Source organism: Somniosus microcephalus, chromosome 14, assembly GCF_052327205.1.
Source record: "Somniosus microcephalus isolate GS21.2 chromosome 14, FLI_Smic_1.0, whole genome shotgun sequence".
Classification (NCBI taxonomy): Eukaryota; Metazoa; Chordata; class Chondrichthyes; order Squaliformes; family Somniosidae; genus Somniosus; species Somniosus microcephalus.
The window spans coordinates 3,003,014-3,016,111 of NC_141000.1; the positions used below are offsets into that span (position 1 = coordinate 3,003,014).

General features: G+C 45.8%; 2 protein-coding genes across 2 annotated transcripts in view; both read left to right on the forward strand.

The window, feature by feature from the left end:
* mcf2la (mcf.2 cell line derived transforming sequence-like a) overlaps window positions 1–13,098 on the forward strand; it is a 581,983-nt gene that overhangs the window by 233,691 nt on the left and 335,194 nt on the right. The window lies entirely within an intron of this gene.
* Window positions 1–13,098, forward strand: part of LOC147107264 (glutathione hydrolase 1 proenzyme-like) — a 176,947-nt gene that overhangs the window by 142,945 nt on the left and 20,904 nt on the right. The window contains exons 10-12 of the mRNA XM_086006127.1: window positions 6,462–6,589; window positions 9,865–9,977; window positions 10,114–10,227. Of these exons, the coding sequence (XP_085862253.1) occupies window positions 6,462–6,589; window positions 9,865–9,977; window positions 10,114–10,227 (355 nt within the window). The remainder of the gene's footprint in view (window positions 1–6,461; window positions 6,590–9,864; window positions 9,978–10,113; window positions 10,228–13,098) is intronic.

Here is a 13,098-nt window from a genome sequence, read left to right on the forward strand (position 1 = left end):
CATACATTGGATTTCTGCAGCGACATCAAAGCACAGCCACATAAGGACAGAATCGAATTCCTGAAGTACAACGGCCTATGTTTTGGATGTCTCTCTCAGGGGCACCTGAGTAGAAACTGTAAGCAAAGAACAACATGCAGAGAGTGCACTCGGAAACATCCCAGTCTGCTGCATATCCATAAAGAAGAACAAGTCTCTAAGAAGAGTGAAGAAAACAATACCGACGAGAAGGTTGTTTCAAGTGCTCTGGTGTCGCTAGAACCAGAGTCTTGTGGACTCACTGGGGCCGGTGACAGTGACTGTATTCTTGCCATCGTACCAGTAAAGATCAAGTCTAAGAGGAGCGAGAAGCTTGTGGAGACTTACGCCTTCATGGATCCAGGTAGCTCAGCAACGTTCTGCACAGAATCACTCATGCGACAGCTGAACGTTAGAGGCAGAAGAACAGAAATCCTATTACGCACCATGGGTCATGAGAAGTCAATGCAAAGTTATATCCTGTCAGACTTAGAAGTGTGTGGACTTGAGGAGAAGGACTTCATAGACCTGCCTAATGTTTTCACACAGAGGGAGATCCCTGTTAGAATAGGGAACTTAGCCCTGCAGAAGGGTGTGGATAGATGGCCTTACCTAGAAAAGGTGCGTCTCCCATACATTGAAGCAGAAATTGGCCTATTAATTGGAACCAATGCCTACAAAACTATGGAGCCATGGCAGGTGATAAACAGCAAGGATGACGGACCCTACGCCGTCAGGACAGCCCTTGGATGGGTAGTCAATGGACCGGTAAGGAGAGATGATGGCAACAAGTCGAACAAGGAGGAACGACAAAACGTCACAGTTAATCGCATCTCTATCGCAAGCATTGAAGAGCTGTTGATACAGCAGTTCAACGCAGACTTCTCAGAACGCAGCTGTGAGGAAAGGACAGAGATGTCACAAGAAGACCATCAGTTCATGGATTTGATGACAAGGTCTACACAGTTCATTGATGGCCACTATCACATTGGTTTGCCACTGAGAAGACAGACCGCGAAGATGCCGAACAATCGCTGCATAGCAGAACAACGCGCCATCAGTCTAAAGAGAAAGCTGAACAAGAACCCTGACTTTCACGAAGACTACAAAGGCTTCATGAGAAACATCATAGCGAAAGGCTATGCTGTAAAAGTGCCCGAGGAACAGTTGAACAGAGACGATGGAAGGGTCTGGTACATTCCTCATCACGGTGTGTATCACCCAAAGAAGAAAAAGATCCGGGTAGTGTTTGACTGCGCCGCCTCATTCAGAGGAACTTCACTGAATGACCAGCTGCTTCTAGGTCCTGATCTTACTAATACCCTCATTGGCGTCTTGACTAGGTTTAGACAAGAGCTCGTTGCCATGATGGCAGACATAGAATCAATGTTCTACCAAGTCAGAATCCCTGATGAAGATGCTGATCTTCTGCGTTTCCTTTGGTGGCCAGATGGCAACGTTAGTCAAGCGATGGTGGAATGTAGAATGGCCGTACACTTGTTCGGAGCCACATCATCTCCCAGCTGTGCAAGCTACGCTCTCAGAAAAACTGCAGAAGATGGCAAAGGCAAAGCACCATCAGAGGCTGTGGAGACAATCTTCAGAAACTTTTATGTCAATGACTGTCTGAAGTCCGTGTCAACAGAAGACGATGCCATCGCACTGTCAAGAGACCTTAGAACTCTGTGTTCGAATGGAGGATTCCATCTGACTAAGTGGATAAGCAACAGCAGAGCAGTTCTAGCTTCTATCCCAGAAAAGGAAAGAGCCACTGAAGTCAAAGATCTGGACCTGAGCCACGATGTCCTTCCTATCGAGAGAGCTCTTGGTGTACAATGGTGCATCGAGTCAGACACGTTCAACTTCAGGATAATGGTGAACGAAAGACCATCCACAAGACGAGGGATTCTCTCCGTGGTCAGTTCCATCTACGACCCTCTCGGATTCCTGGCACCACTCATTCTGCCGGTGAAGCTGATGCTACGAGAGCTGTGTAGAGACAAGAGAGGATGGGATGAAGATATCCCAGAAGGTCAAGCTCAGAGATGGCACAGATGGTTGACAGATTTGCAACAACTTTCTAGCTTCAACGTCAGTAGATGCATCAAGCCCGCGAGTTTTGGAGTTACAAAGACGGCTCAACTACATCATTTCTCGGACGCCAGTGAGGACAGCTATGGCACGGCTACTTACCTCTTGCTGACAAATCAACAGGGCCAGAAACATTGTGCCTTCCTCATGGGGAAATCCAGGGTGGCTCCGCTGAAGCAGGTCACCATCCCGAGACTGGAATTGACGGCAGCGGTTGTTGCAGTTAAAGTTGACCAGGTGATGCGGAAAGAGTTACAGCTCCCATTAGAAGAATCTGTCTTCTGGACGGATAGCACGACGGTGCTGAAGTATATAGAGAATGAGAAGATACGCTTCAAGACCTTCGTAGCAAACAGAATCTCATCCATTAGAGAAGCTACACAACCATCTCAATGGAGGTATGTAAACACCTCATTAAACCCAGCAGATCAAGCCTCACGGGGATTGAAGGCTGAAAACTTCATGAGGAGTGAAACTTGGATACAAGGCCCAAGTTATCTGCTGGAAACAGAGAGATCATGGCCAGAAAGACCAGATATGCCAAGTCAGATTGCTGAAGACGACGTCGAAGTCAAGAGATCAGTCACAGTAAATCTCATAAATACGAAAGAGAACTTTGACACAGTGAACAAGCTTGTTAACCATTTCTCAGGATGGCACCAGTTGAGGAAAGCAGTTGCATGGTTTCTAAGGTTGAAAGAGTTGCTGCTACACCTGAGCGGTAAGAGAAAAGAGTACCGAGCCACTATCAGTCAGTCTGAAAGTAACCCTGATAAGCAGAGAATGCTTCTACAGCAGTATATGCATCAGCACAAGACCACATTGGGCAAGAATTCATTGACCGTGGAGGATTTGGCCAAGGCTGAGAAGGAGATAGTTCGCTTCAGTCAAAGACAAAGATACCCAGAAGAAATCGAAGCTCTACAGCGAAATACTCCAATCAAGAAAGGTAGTCATATCTACAAGCTGGACCCTACACTGCAAGATGGAGTACTGAGGGTGGGAGGGAGACTAAACAAATCTGCTATGCCAGAGGAGGCCAAGCATCCTGCTATCCTTTCTAAGGACCTCCGGGTTGCTACTCTCATTCTTCAGCATATACACCAGAGTATTGGACACAGTGGGAGGAATCACGTGCTTGCGAAGCTAAGACAAAGATACTGGATTCCAGGAGCTAATTCCGTAATAAGAAAAATACTCTCTGAATGCATTGTTTGCAGACGGTTACACGCTAGAGCTGGGGAGCAGAAAATGGCAGGCCTGCCTGAAGACCGTTTGTTACCAGACAAGCCCCCATTTACAAACGTAGGGGTGGACTATTTTGGGCCTTTCGAGGTAAAGCGAGGACGGAGCCTTGTCAAGAGATATGGTGTGCTTTTCACTTGTTTGACCATCAGAGCAGTTCATATTGAGGTGGCACACACGCTTGACACTGATTCCTGTATTAACGCCTTGCGGCGCTTTGTCTGTAGAAGAGGACAGGTGTCCATTATGCGTTCTGATAATGGCACTAATTTCGTCGGAGCGGAGAGAGAACTACGGGAAGCTATTGAAGGTTGGAATCAGCTTAAAATACAGGAAGCCATGATGCAAACAGGAATTAAGTGGATCTTCAATCCTCCGGCTGCATCCCACCACGGAGGTGTCTGGGAAAGACAGATACGCACCGTAAGAAAACTACTCAGTTCTGTACTGAAGCAGCAAGCGCTTGACGACGAGGGACTCCAAACCATTCTGTGCGAGGTCGAAGCCATCATTAATGACCGACCGATAACTAAGACATCAGATGATCCCAATGACCTCGAAGCCCTGACTCCGAACCACCTGTTGTTGTTGAAAACACAGCCAGCCATGCCCCCGGGAGTCTTCAAAAAGGAAGATCTGTATGCCCGTCGGAAGTGGAGGCAAGTTCAGTATATGTCAGACCTTTTCTGGACCAGATGGACAAGAGAATACTTACCTCTGCTACAGGAGCGTCAAAAATGGTCCAAAATAAAGAGGAACTTCATTGTCGGAGACATTGTCTTAATCGTGGACGATTCAGCCCCTAGAAATTCTTGGTTGATGGGAAAAATAATTAAGACCATGCCAGACTCCAGAGGCGTCGTTCGTCGCGTTCGTTTGCAAACCAAGACCAGTACCCTGGAAAGACCGACCACAAAGCTCTGCCTGCTACAAGAAGCAGCGTGAAAGGTTCCTGAACGAAAAAAGTGGACACTTATATTGTAAATATGTTGAACTCATTAGTTTATGGCTCTTAATGTTTGAGTAATTGATATGCTTCATGTGCCTAGTCAATTAGGGGCCGGAATGTAAGAGCCATGAAAGCTTAAGAAAATACTTTAAAATAGTGGTTAAATGGCATAATACAGTTAATTTACCTGACCGACTTATTGTATTAAGAAACCCCCTATTTTCTTGCTCCAGTAGTATAGTCCGAGACACCCCCTTCATTCTTGCCACAATGGTACAGTCCCTAAGCCACACATGGTGTGCAGCCATTTTACAGTTTAAACTGCACGTGGCTGAAGGAGGCAGAAGTTGTGAGGTTTGGAGCAATACAGTTTTTGACCGTGTTCGTTTATACGTGTTTGCTTTGTAATTCCATTTGTTAAGTGTTATAGTAAACAGTTTAAAAGACAAAGCTACGTTTGGGAATGTTTTATTTCGACACGCGTCTACTCGTTGTTAAAAGCCCCACAGCTCAGTGGCTGCCTGTTTGGAAACTAAGAAGCGCCACTACAGGTGGGGTGGGGGGAATGGGCTGGTATCTGAACTTTTCTACATCTGAACTTGTCGACCAGACTCGAGGTGCACTGTAGGGAGGGGTGGAGGGAAATAACCCCACAGACAATGAAGGAGAGAGACATCACGACTCCTCATACTTGCCCGTCGCCACAACCTTGCTTATCATAGTATCCTACATTACAACAGTGACTGCACTTCAGAAGCATTTAGTAAGCACTTTGGGATGTCCTGGAGTTGTGAAAGGCGCTATATAAATGCAAGTACTTTCATATCATCGTTCTCACAGGACCTCACCTCACACTCTCCTGTCTGCCAACTCCCATAACTGCCTACCCATCATCGCTCTTCCATTCAAAGCTTTGTGCACAGGGCCCCACCATTTCAGATTTCTACACTACCAGTTTCTCTGCTAGCTTACACTGTTTCTCCTTACAGTAGATACTTAATCCATCTGAACATGGGCTGCGGTAGGTAGCAATTACAACAGAATATGAAAAATGGTGCTGCTGTGTTGCTGGGGAACTGAGGCATTGCAGGAAGGGGCATCAGGTATTATTGCAACTGGGCCAATGTGGGGAAGGTTAGTGTGACCCTGGGTCAAAGTAGTGCAAAGAGTGGCACCATATATCCACACTCAGTACTGTGCACGGCTCTGGTCTCTATATTATAAAAGGATATAGAGGCACTGGGGAACATGCAATAAAGATTTACAAGAAATATACCAGAACTGAGAGGTTATAACTATCAGAAAAGACTGAACAGGCAGAGGCTCTTTACTCTAGAAAAAAGAAGGCTAAGGGGCTGACCGAATGATGTCTTTCAAATTCTGAAAGAGTTTGATAGGGTAGACATAGAGAAGATGTTTCCCCGTGTGGAGGAGTCCAAATCTAGGGGTCATAGATATAAGAAAGTCATTAATCAATCTAATAAGGAATTCTGGAGAAACATCTTTACCCAGAGAGTGGTGAGAATGTGGAACTCGCTACCACAGGGAGTGGTTGAGGCAAATAGCAGAGATGCATTTAAGGGGAAGCTGGATAAACACATGAGGGAGAAAAGAGTAGAAGGATAGTATGAGATGAAGTAGGATCGGAGGAGGCTCGTGTGGAGCATAAACATTGGCATAGACCAGTTGTGCCAACTGGCCTGTATCTGTGCTGTAAATTCTATGCAATATGTCACTGAGGATGTTGGACCAAACAGTTATCACTGTGGAATTTAAAGAGTTCACTCTGGTGGCTGGAGCCTTGTCAGCCACAAGCACTGATGATCAGTTTGTGTGCACATTGCCCATGACTGTCCATCGGAATGAACGGTTAGCAAATCATGGGCAATTAATGTCTGAACTTCTGGTAAGTACAACTGCCCATTGAGGATCCTGCTGACAGTGCAAGCTTGGAAAATCTGCTCTTAAACTATGCATCATTTGTCTTCTTCTGTGGATTTTAAATGACTTGAAATGTGTAAAGTAGGGAGTGATATTCAGAACCAATCTGCCTCTGGGTGGGTCCTGAACACCCACGAGCCAATGGATGGCCTCTCCGTCTGTATACAGGGTGGGCGGAATGAGGGATGTTTGCTGTAAGAAAACTTTTTTTTTGCAGCTTTGGATCGAATGTGAGGTCCAGCAAAAATGGGATCATTTTCAATGATGAAATGGATGACTTTTCTTCGCCGGGCATTCTGAATGGGTTTGATGTTCCACCTTCAACAGCCAACTTCATCAAGCCAGGTGTGCTCTGTTTGGATGGGTATACTCAACTGATGGGAATTAATGTTTGTGCTGAAAAACTATGATACCATTTTAATAGTGATTGTGAAGTGGGGCTGCTCCCCAGCCAGTTCAGTGGGATTGCGCTGTTTTTTTTTGAAGAGAGACAGACTTCCATTTCTATAGCATCTTTCACGGCTTCAGGACATCCCAAAGCACTTTACAGCCAATGAAGTACTTTTGAAGCATAGTCACTGTTGTAATGTGGGAAAAGCGGCAACAAGCATTTGAATTTGCACACAGCAAGCTCCCACACACAGCAATGAGATAATGACAAGATAATCTGTTTAAGTGGTGTTAGTTGAGCGATAATTATTGGCCATGACACTGGGAAGAATTCTCCTGCTTTACTTTAATAGTGTCATGTGAACTCTAACGGCCATCTGAGAGAGCAGACGGGGCCTCGGTTTAACATTTCATCCGAAACACAGCGCAGCACTCCCTCAGCCTAGGTTTACCCGAGTCTCTGGAGTGGGTCTTGAACCCACAACCTACTGACTCAGAGGTGAGATTGTTACCACTGAGCCACGATTGACACATTTGTAAATTGAGATACCAAGGTGAAGGACTAATACACACAATGCGGGGCAGCATCACGTGATAAGCATAAAAGAGAAGATAACAGAATCAGAAATGGGTAATGAGTGACACCCACCTTAGGTTTTAAAAGCTTGAAGGTTGTGGCAGGGTGGAAAGACTGAGGGAGGTAAGGCATTCTTGAGGTCCTGGAAATGAATGAGCAAGTGTGTCAGGATAGGCAGGAAAGTGGAGCTGAGTTAGAGATCAGCCTGATCATATTGAATGGTGGAGCAGGCTCGAGGGGCCGTATGGCCGACCCCTGCTCCTAATTCTTATGTTCATGTGTGTTGCCTTGATTTAAACAGTGAGAATGCAGGGAGTAGGATACAGAGTGACATATTTGCAGCTAGGAAGGAACAAGAAACAAAAGTTCATGGATCAATAAACATAGTATTGATTAAAATAAAGACAAGAAAGGTTGTGACACAGGGTTGGAGGCTGGAAGTGAGAAAGGGATGGCCTATCAGACAACCAGCTTTTTCTTGTATCCTGTCCAGGAGTGTAAGGGAGGTGCTGCAAGGACCTCTCCAGATATGGGAACAGTATTCAAGTCTTGGACCAACTTTAAAGAAAGTTAATAGTTGCTGAGGGGGGGAAAAAAGTGCTTGGCACAATAGTGGATAGAGTTGGCGATTACACCAGTGACTACACTCCAAAAGTACTTAATTGGCTGTAAAGCTCTTTGAGGCGTCCGGTGGTCATGAAAAGTGCTAAATAAATGTAACCATGGTGTGGAGATGCCGGAGTTGGACTGGGGTGGACAAATGTAAGAAGTCACACAACACCAGGTTATAGTCCAACAGCTTTATTTGAAATCACAAGCTTTCGGAGCGCTGCTCCTTCTTCAGGTGAAGTGGAGAAATGCATAAAGACACAGCTTGATGCAGGGTCATCCAGACTCGAGTCGACATTGGCTTGTTCTCTCCACACAGATGCGGCCGGACCTGCTGTGATTTCCAGCCAAAAAAAATGTTTTTTGTCTTTTTTTGTTTTTCATACAGACCCCAGCATCTGCAATATTTGACCCCTTGTGACCCCACCTCATTGTTCTTTGATGTAATGTTTCCCTGACTGACCTGTTTGGACACCATTCGCACCTTTGACTGCTGTGATTATCTCTCTGCCGAGGTGCGATAAATGGCAGTTGGAAAGGTTACCTGTAAACATCTGACATGATTCTCTGACTATATAAGCTGTGTCTTTATGCATTTCTCCACTTCACCTGAAGAAGGAGCAGTGCTCCGAAAGCTTGTGATTTCAAATAAAGCTGTTGGACTATAACCTGGTGTTGTGTGATTTCTTAAATAAATGTAAAACTTTTTTATATGTAGAGAAGATCGCTGATATGGCCAATGGGGGTGAGCACAGAGTCCTGGTAAACTCCTGTCAGTGGAAGATGAATGAGACAGTGAGCCATTAACTACAGCCAAGGTAATGCTTGAGAGGATATCCATGAACACAGCCCTGGTGGGAGAGAATATGATGCTCTGTAGAAAGTGCACTGTGCCAAATATCCATAAATGACTCAGCAAAGTGTTCAAGAGCATAGGAATAGAGGCATGTACAGGAGTGGATGGGACCATTACAGTCCATCTGGTGAAGCCCAAAGTTTAAAAACGACCACACATTATTCTATTTCTCCAAAACCTCAACCACTTTCCCTGCCAAATATCTATCCAGTTCCCTCTTGCACATGCTGACACTACCCACCCCCACTGCCTCCTTAGGTGGTACAGTCCATGTATTCACTATCACTTTGTAAAAGAGTTACATTTTGAACTAAAGACCTTTTGTCTTGAGTTTGAGTCAATTAAGGAGATCCAGAGATGCATAACATGGGAAGAGGATTAGGGGTGGAATGGCATGCCATACATCAGGCTCTTACTTAATGATTCGGCAGATCTTTAAAGGGTGTCCGTGTTAACAGCACAGGATAGCAATCTGGGGGTGCCAGTGGGTAGACCACTAAAACTATCAGTGCTGTCTGTATGTGACAGAAACAAGATCTCCAAATGAGGGCATCACAGACAAACGTAATCCTGTCTTCATCTAATATTCACGTGAATTTTACAGCAGTGGTCATTAGAAATCGCTTGGATAGTAACATAGTAACCTTAAGAACAGGAGGAGGCTATTAAGCCCTTGAGCCTGCTCCGCCATTCAATTAGATCATGGCTGATCTGCTCCTTGCCTCCACTACAATTACCCACCTTTGCTCCATATTTCTTGATACCCTTACCTAATAAAAATATATCGATCTCAGTCTCGAAAGCTCCGATTGTCTCAGCGTCCACAGCCTTTTGGGGCGAGAGCCCCAGATTTCCACTACCCTTTGTGTGAAAAAGTGCTTCCTGTTTCACCCCTGAATGGACTAACTCTAATTTAAGGTTAAGATGTGGGAAATCTGCCTGATTTTCTTGTCCCTAATCCAGGGACATTGACGCTAATGGTTTCCTGCCTGACATCAGCTAACTCAGCACAAACCAGGGTTTGAACATGGGACCTTGTGGAATGCATCACCTAGTGCCACTAATCTCCACATGGCAATTAAAGTGGGCTTCACCTAACTGATACTCCAGTGTTCCATATAACACTTAATCAACACGTTCCGACAGTGTCTGAATATCAGTCTTTTAAAAGTATTCTTTTTGCAATAGGAAAGACGCCCCTTTCCTCTATGTGCCCTGCCATCATACTTGACAAAAACAAGTCAGTGAAGATAGTGGTGGGAGCCTCGGGAGGAACAAGGATCACCACGGCAACTGCTCTGGTATGTACTGACGGTATAAATGAATATGATGATCAGAATAATCAGGAACCAAAGGGGAAAGAAACACCAGGAGATTATTTTGTTGAGAAGCCTACCTTATTGTTTGACTCATTCACTGTTCCTCTTCTATTTCTAGGTGATAATGAACGTGTTGTGGTTTAATTACAATGTTAAGAGAGCTGTGACAGAACCCAGAGTTCACAATCAACTATTCCCCAATGTGACTCGGGTTGAGAAAGCTTTGGAGAAGGTTGGTATATGTGTTGTGTACAGGCTCATGTGCACGGGCCGGATATTGGCTGATGTTTCCATAGGGTTCTAGTCAGTTGTATTCCCCCTTCTGTTTCACTGTAATGGAGCAAAGGAATGTATAGGGCTGCAAGCAATGTATAGGGCTGCAAGGAATGTATAGCGCTGCAAGGAATGTATAGTGCTGCAAGGAATGTATTGGGCTGCAAGGAATGTATAGCGCTGCAAGGAATGTATAGAATGTATAGGGCTGCAAGGAATGTATAGAATGTATAGGGCTGCAAGGAATGTATAGGGCTGCAAGGAATGTATAGCACTGCAAGGAATGTATAGGGCTGCAAGGAATGTATAGGGCTGCAAGGAATGTATAGGGCTGCAAGGAATGTATAGCACTGCAAGGAATGTATAGGGCTGCAAGGAATGTATAGGGCTGCAAGGAATGTATAGAATGTATAGCGCTGCAAGGAATGTATAGCGCTGCAAGGAATGTATAGCGCTGCAAGGAATGTATAGCACTGCAAGAAATGTATTGGGCTGCAAGGAATGTATAGCGCTGCAAGGAATGTATAGAATGTATAGGGCTGCAAGGAATGTATAGGGCTGCAAGGAATGTATAGAATGTATAGGGCTGCAAGAAATGTATAGCACTGCAAGGAATGTATAGGGCTGCAAGGAATGTATAGAATGTATGGGGCTGCAAGGAATGTATAGCACTGCAAGAAATGTATAGGGCTGCAAGGAATGTATAGGGCTGCAAGGAATGTATAGCACTGCAAGGAATGTATAGCGCTGCAAGGAATGTATAGCGCTGCAAGGTATGTATAGCGCTGCAAGGTATGTATAGCGCTGCAAGGAATGTATAGCGCTGCAAGGAACAATCAATATGGCTGTTTCAAGTCTCAAGAATCCCATACACTATTCTATTACTATAGAACCACAGAAGTTTATAACTCAGCAGCCCATCATGTCTGTGCCCGCTCTTTGCTAAAGCAATTCAAAACTAATCGCACTATGCCACACTCTCCCCATAGCTCTGTATCTTCCTCTGTTTCAAATATTTATCCAAACTTCACTTAAAAGATGCAATGGTCTCTGCCTCAACCATTCCTAACCTTTCTCCACTCTTCGTGGCAACTGGAGTATTTCCTTATTCACGCTATTAAAGCCCTGCATAATATTAATAGTATCTGCTATACCTCCTCCTAGCCTTCCCAAATAGTCCCAGAATCTCGAGCCTCTCCTTATAACTATGGTTTCCCAACCCTGGCATCACTCTGGTGAACCTACGCTGAAATGCTCTCTCCGGCTTCAAAGTTCTTTCTATGATGTGGTGCCCAAAACCACACACAGTATTCTAACTGTGACCCTACCAATGCTTGGAACTGTAAAGTCTGTGGGTTATGCAGTTAATAAATACACAGACTTCAGAAGTAACAAACAAACAGGTCTTTACTATTCGAAGGTCCGGGCGAATCTGCCCCAGCAATCCTGCCACAACACTTATATCCTGGTGTGGTCACTATCGGTATTACAGTATACAGAAGCCAAACAAATAGTGCCACACCTAAAGTAGTTCTCTTAAAGGTGAACGGTTACATTCAATAGTTCCCTTAAAGGTAGACGGGTACATACACTACAATCCTCCCTTCTTAGCTTATTACTTACAGAGTCCCCGTTAAACATACATATCTTCAACTTCCTATAAAACAAATTACAGATATAATCTCGGTGGAGTCAATGTCATATAAAACAATTTACAGATATAATCTCGGTGGAAACAGTTCACAGGTTCAGTCTCTGCGGAAACAGTTCATAGATGTGGGGCTAGATTTTCAGTTGCTTGCGCCAGCAGTTAGCGCCTTAAGAGAAGTGATTTCCGGGCGCTATGCGTGTAGCGCCCGGGCGCAGCGCAGTTTGCGCCCCGCCCCAAATTAAGTTGCCCGTTAGCGCCGGCGCAAAGTTTAGCGCCCGCCCGGATGCGCGCGCAGAAAATGACGTCACATCCTCGTGCAACGCCCTTTGGCCGCCCCGATTGCAAACTTCAGTCGGACCGCCCCATTGTGCGGCGGGCGGCCGGAGCGTTTGGAAAAAGGAACGCAACACAACCAGCGCGGGCCCCGGGGGGCGCTAATTAAAGGGAACGTCCTCTCCAGTATAAAGGCCATCCTTTTTTCTGAAAACAGTCTTGTGCAACGCATTTCTGGAGACACAACAAGGAGGATAGCTAACTGGTTTCAAGCAGCAAGAGCCAGGTATTTTTGAACTCAGGCAATAGCGCTGCAAGTGGCCATTTGGAAATTAGACTGTTTGCCAGGATTTGATGGGGGTTGCATGGGGTGCCAACGCGGAGCTGCAGCTCCATGTCCGTAGGGCTCGCAGACGCATTGTGAGAGGGGCAGCCCCGGCTAGAGGCAGAGGGGGCTACAGGCGTCGGCCACGTAGGCCTTACCCAGTCAGGCTATACCGCCAGCAGCGCTCCTACCTAAACATGAGTGCCGCGCGATGTGTTAAAAGGCTCCGATTCCGAAAGGGGGTGATTGCAGAGATCTGCCACCTGCTTCGCCGAGATCTGCGGCCAAAGCTCAGGTGCAGGACGTCTCTGTCGGTGGAAGTGAAGGTGACGGTGGCATTGAACTTCTATGCCACCGGCTCCTTCCAATACGCTGCTGGGGACATAGCAAACATCTCCCAGTACGGCGCGCATCGCTGCATCCGCCAGGTGACCGAAGCACTGTTCAGAAGGAGAAGCCAATTCATCTCCTTCCCCATGGCCCTGGAGAGCCAGCATCAGCGCGCATTGGGATTTTCCAGACTCGGGGAATTCCCCTTGGTGCAGGGCGCCATTGACTGTACGCATGTGGCTTTGCGGGCC